Raw genomic sequence first — 4,697 nt, forward strand, 5'->3', positions numbered from 1 at the left:
CACTTATCCTTCTAACTGTTAATTTACTACCACCTATTAATGTAAAAACATTTGAAGTTTATCTTCAAGTGTCAGCAGTTGTTTTTAAACTTGATGCCTAAATTTAAGCTACTCACTCAGCAGGTATTTGAAATCCACAAGTCTGATTAAGGTTTTCAGACTTTCACTTGTGATTGGCTGCATGTAGTCATGTGTTCGGCATAAGTTAGCAAGTAGGTGAATCAGCATTTCAAATAAGACAACAGCAATCCAAACTCTTTTTTTTGTTTTTTTTTTTAAGTTTGAGGTTTCACACGCCCCCACTACCCACCCCTGCTGTTACCGGAAACGCCCAGACACGTACCTTGCCGATTTTCAAACATAGCTCTTGCTGCAGTTAAGCCATAACATGACCATCCTGGAACAACAGATAAATGTCAGGACATATACTTCATCCCACAGGCCATACATTACACAAGCCATGCAAGCCGAACCCTTTACCACTCGCATCCAGGTTGAGAAGAAACCCCCTGAGGCAAAGCCCTTCAAGATCAAGAAATATAACGGTACCGGGTGTCTGTATCTCTATCTTGAACTATTTCAGTCTCAGTTAGATTCCACTCGCTGCACAGATGCACAGGCGTGTCATGCTTTTCAAGAGACACTAAGCGAGGAAGCTTTAAGCTGGTTCTTACGCCTTCCGACATATTCCATTGATAGCTATGAACGATTGACACAAAATTTCGTCACCGTTTCATTCTCTTGACTAATAGCCATCATACTACAGTCTCGTTATTCAAAATTAAACGACGGGATGATGAGAATTTGCGAGCCTTTGTCACCCGTTGGCAATCCGCTGGCAACAGACTCATCCAGGTTTGTGGTGGAGTTAAACAAAAAAGATTTCAGGTGCTACAATGATTTGATTGCAGCAGTCATGAGGCATGCCAAGGCTAAATATGACACTTTTGGAGATAGAGGAAACAACACCGGTACAATCTCTCAGAGCCAGTCACAGAGTCAGAGGGGGAGACGCACGAATCGGTATGATAGGACTGACATAAATGGTAATGGCAACCACCATATTTATGGCAAAAACAATAACGAGAAACCACTGGATAAATCTCGTGACAATCCTTACCCACGACAGTCACCACCTCGTGCCAACCCACACCCACAAAACCCCCGGTGTGAGGTTTACACTACCCTCACATTGTCCTATGAAGAAATCTGGAACCGGTAGAAAGACGAAATCCCTCCACCCTCGCCGAGAAGAGCACCAAAACGGCTCTCACCCTATGGCTGCTGCTATGTTTGGAAGGCCAGGAACAATTTGTTATCATATATTTGGAAGGCCAGGAACAATCTGATTTTCGAAATACAGCTTTAAATGCTATTTTCAAATTTCTTTTATGGCTGCTGCTATGTTTCATAACTATGTACTGATTCCACTATTACTCATATCAAATCAGTTCATGCTAATCATACTGTCATAAAATGGAAGCCTCCACCTGAGGGTTTTGTTAAATTAAATTTTGATGGATCCGTATTAGCCAATTCTTGAGCTGATGCAGGTTTTGTCATCCAAGATAGTGATCGAATTCCTATATTGGTCTCTACCAAGAAAATTGGTCATTCAAATGTTCTTGCTGAAGCTTTGGCTTTGAGAGTAGGTTTAATGGTGGCAAGCATACATGGATTTAGAAACTTAAATGTAGAGGGTGATTCAAAGATCCTAATCGATACGATCAATAATGCTTGTGTTGTTCTTTGGCGCATCAAGACTATCCATGATATCAAATACCTTGCTACTCATTTTCTTTCAATCCAGTTTCAACATATTTGGAGAGAAGCAAACATCCTAGCCGTTGCGGTTGTAAATCTAGGACATTGTACTGCTATTGCAAGTTGGAGCCACAGTCTACCTCTTTCAGTTTCTTCCGCTTATAATTTTGATTTCCATAGTTTGGGTTGTGTTAGTGGTTTTTCGTTGTCATTTCTTTTCTTGTATAAAAAAACAACATACATTTAATCAACTAAAATGAATATAGGACTCATTGTTGGAGATAAAAAAAATTAGTCGTATATGAATAATGCAATACGAGGTCCTATATTAGATATAAGACCTGATTCGTAGGACTTTGGTTGGCATGGAGTAGTTGCCCTTATATTTGCTGAAAACAGTAGCGTTTACCTAGTCAGTTTGTAACCTTGGGAATCATGGTCAATCGCCCTAAGATGTATTATTTTAAAGTTAAGTTGTTTTGTTTTCAACCCTTAGATGTAAATCCAAGGGTGATTGATCATGATTCTCTTAGTTGGTAACTGACCAGGTGAACATGACTGTTGCTGAAAATCCAAGGCCAAAATTCAAATAGTAACCGAACCTGCAACAATTGTTTAATGAAGTTTTGCAATTGGGTCGGGTCTCGCATGATTGTTTAATGAAGTTTTGCAAAATAGGTCTCATATTTGCTGAAAAACTACCCTCATTTAAAATACACAACTTATTCACTAAATACATTACTCATTCACTAAATACACATACTTTTCTAGATCTGCAACTCAATTTATTCAAAATAAAAGTTCACAGTAGTGAAATTTTTCTCGAAATGTTTCATCTTTCCTTGTACTGTTTCACCTCAATGACATCTTCATTGAATGTTTTTAGTTTTCTCTCGAGAGATTTCCTTTTGTTAACATCTTCTCCTATCGGTTTTCCTCGACAAATTTTTTTCTCAAAGACCCTCTTACTCAAAATGATTTCAAGAATTCTTATGTCTACCGAATCAAAACAAGACAAGACAATACATCATCAAAGTTTTTAACGGAAGTTACGGAACTCCCAGCATTAGAATGTTTAATTATGTGTAAAACTAAATTAATCTTGGGAACCATTGCAATATTTTTATGTGGTGTCAAAAATATTGGTACTCGATTCAGGCTAGAAATTAAAAAGTGTTAGAATCACAATAACTAATGCGGCTATTGGGACCTCCAAATTTGCTCACTATACCTCTCATTCTCTCTACACCTCATTTTACTTTCAATATAAATATTTGCTACACTAGACCTCATTTAAAAATTTCTTAACATAACCTTAGTTATTATTGACATATATTTCAATTAATTAATTACCTCTTATTCAATCAATTAGACTTTCTCTATTCTTTTTTTTCTTTTTTTTTTCCCTTTTTGTTTGTCAACATCTATGATCCCTACCTTCATTTTTTGATTATTTTTTTCATGCAAGAAAATGTTCTATCATGAACTACTCTATATATCTTTATAATTGTTTTTGTCTTTTGTACGTGTTATTTTTCTGTATTTTTTTTCTTTTCAATAATTTGATCTCTATTTTGTACCTCATAATAAATTATTTCAATAAATATATATATTCTATAATCAATAGATATTAATTTTTTTTTTGCAAAAATATTTATGCATTTTGCAAGTATATGCGTTCAACATGTATGATAATACAAAATTGTGTGTCACATGATCGATAATGATTATTTTTTCAGCTCTTATAAACTATATCTTTAATAAAAAGAAATTGGAAAACAAAAATATATAAAGAAAATAATAAAGAGTTGAATGAATTATTATTGAATTGGAAAGTCTAAAGAGAATAAATACAATATTTCTTTTTGTATAATTATTGTTCTTAATAGTCATTGTATATGAGGATGTATATGTTATTTAATAATTCAAAATATAAAAAGGTCTAGTGAGCAAATTTGAAAGTCCCAATAGCCGCGCTCTTCGAATAATCATTTATTACTAAGATGTATTACATTGTCCATCCTTAGCTATTTTTTATTATGGCTTGGTATCTTAAGCGGAATATTTTATTTCAATTAAGTTTATTTACTTTTGATATGAATGTCTCTTTTAAGTAATTTTATGTAAGAAAAAAGATGTAAATGAATAAATAAGTTAACCGGTTTTACTTGCATTTTCCTATTTAAAAAAAAAAAGGGACGCTTGTGGGTGTGGGACTGGTGGTTGTGGGACTGCATTTTCCTACTCAATGGGGTAGGTGAGAGTGAGATCGCCAATGGAATAATATAGGAAGGAGAGAGAGAGAGAGAGAATTCCCAATGGGGATATACGAGGTGGTGATGGAGGAGATAACGGCATACACAGGGCTATCACCGGTGGCCTTTTTCACAATCGCTGGGATGATGGTCGTCGTTTACAGATACGTTTCCGGAATGTTTGTGGCTGCCGAAGATTACAACAAGCCTCCGGTGGTGAACTCGGAGTTGGTGAACAAGTATTTCAATCCCACCACCACGACACAAAGCTCAGTCCAAGTCGTCGGGGATATGACGGAGCAAGAGCTTAGAGCATATAATGGGTCTGACCCCAATAAGCCCCTTCTGATGGCCATCAAAGCTCAGATCTACGACGTCTCCTCCTCCAGGTATACTACTATTTGCTAAATCGTCTCTCTTTCTTTATACTCAGATCGAAATGTGATCTGATCGGTTGGTTGGCATTGGAGCAGGAACTTCTACGGTCCAGGTGGGCCGTACGCAATGTTTGCTGGAAGAGATGCTAGCAGAGCCTTGGCTCTTCTCTCTTTCAAACCCCATGACATAAACGGAAACCTCGAGGGCCTCGGTCCCGACGAGCTTCAGATTTTGCAGGACTGGGAGGATAAATTCGTTGAGAAATATGTCAAGGTTGGGCACCTGCTTAACCTTGATTCT

At 36.7% G+C, this 4,697-nt stretch overlaps 1 protein-coding gene across 1 annotated transcript; it reads left to right on the top strand.

Moving 5' to 3' along the window:
* Window positions 1-4,061: 4,061 nt before the first annotated feature.
* Window positions 4,062-4,697, top strand: LOC101313467 (membrane steroid-binding protein 2-like; the record flags this gene model as incomplete). The annotated part of the gene is made up of 2 exons (XM_004309369.1): window positions 4,062-4,408; window positions 4,493-4,697. Coding segments are annotated over exons 1-2 (531 nt in total), but the record flags the coding sequence as incomplete, so codon positions are not given.

The sequence above is a fragment of the Fragaria vesca genome, unplaced genomic scaffold, assembly GCF_000184155.1.
Source record: "Fragaria vesca subsp. vesca unplaced genomic scaffold, FraVesHawaii_1.0 scf0512886, whole genome shotgun sequence".
NCBI lineage: Eukaryota > Viridiplantae > Streptophyta > Magnoliopsida > Rosales > Rosaceae > Fragaria > Fragaria vesca.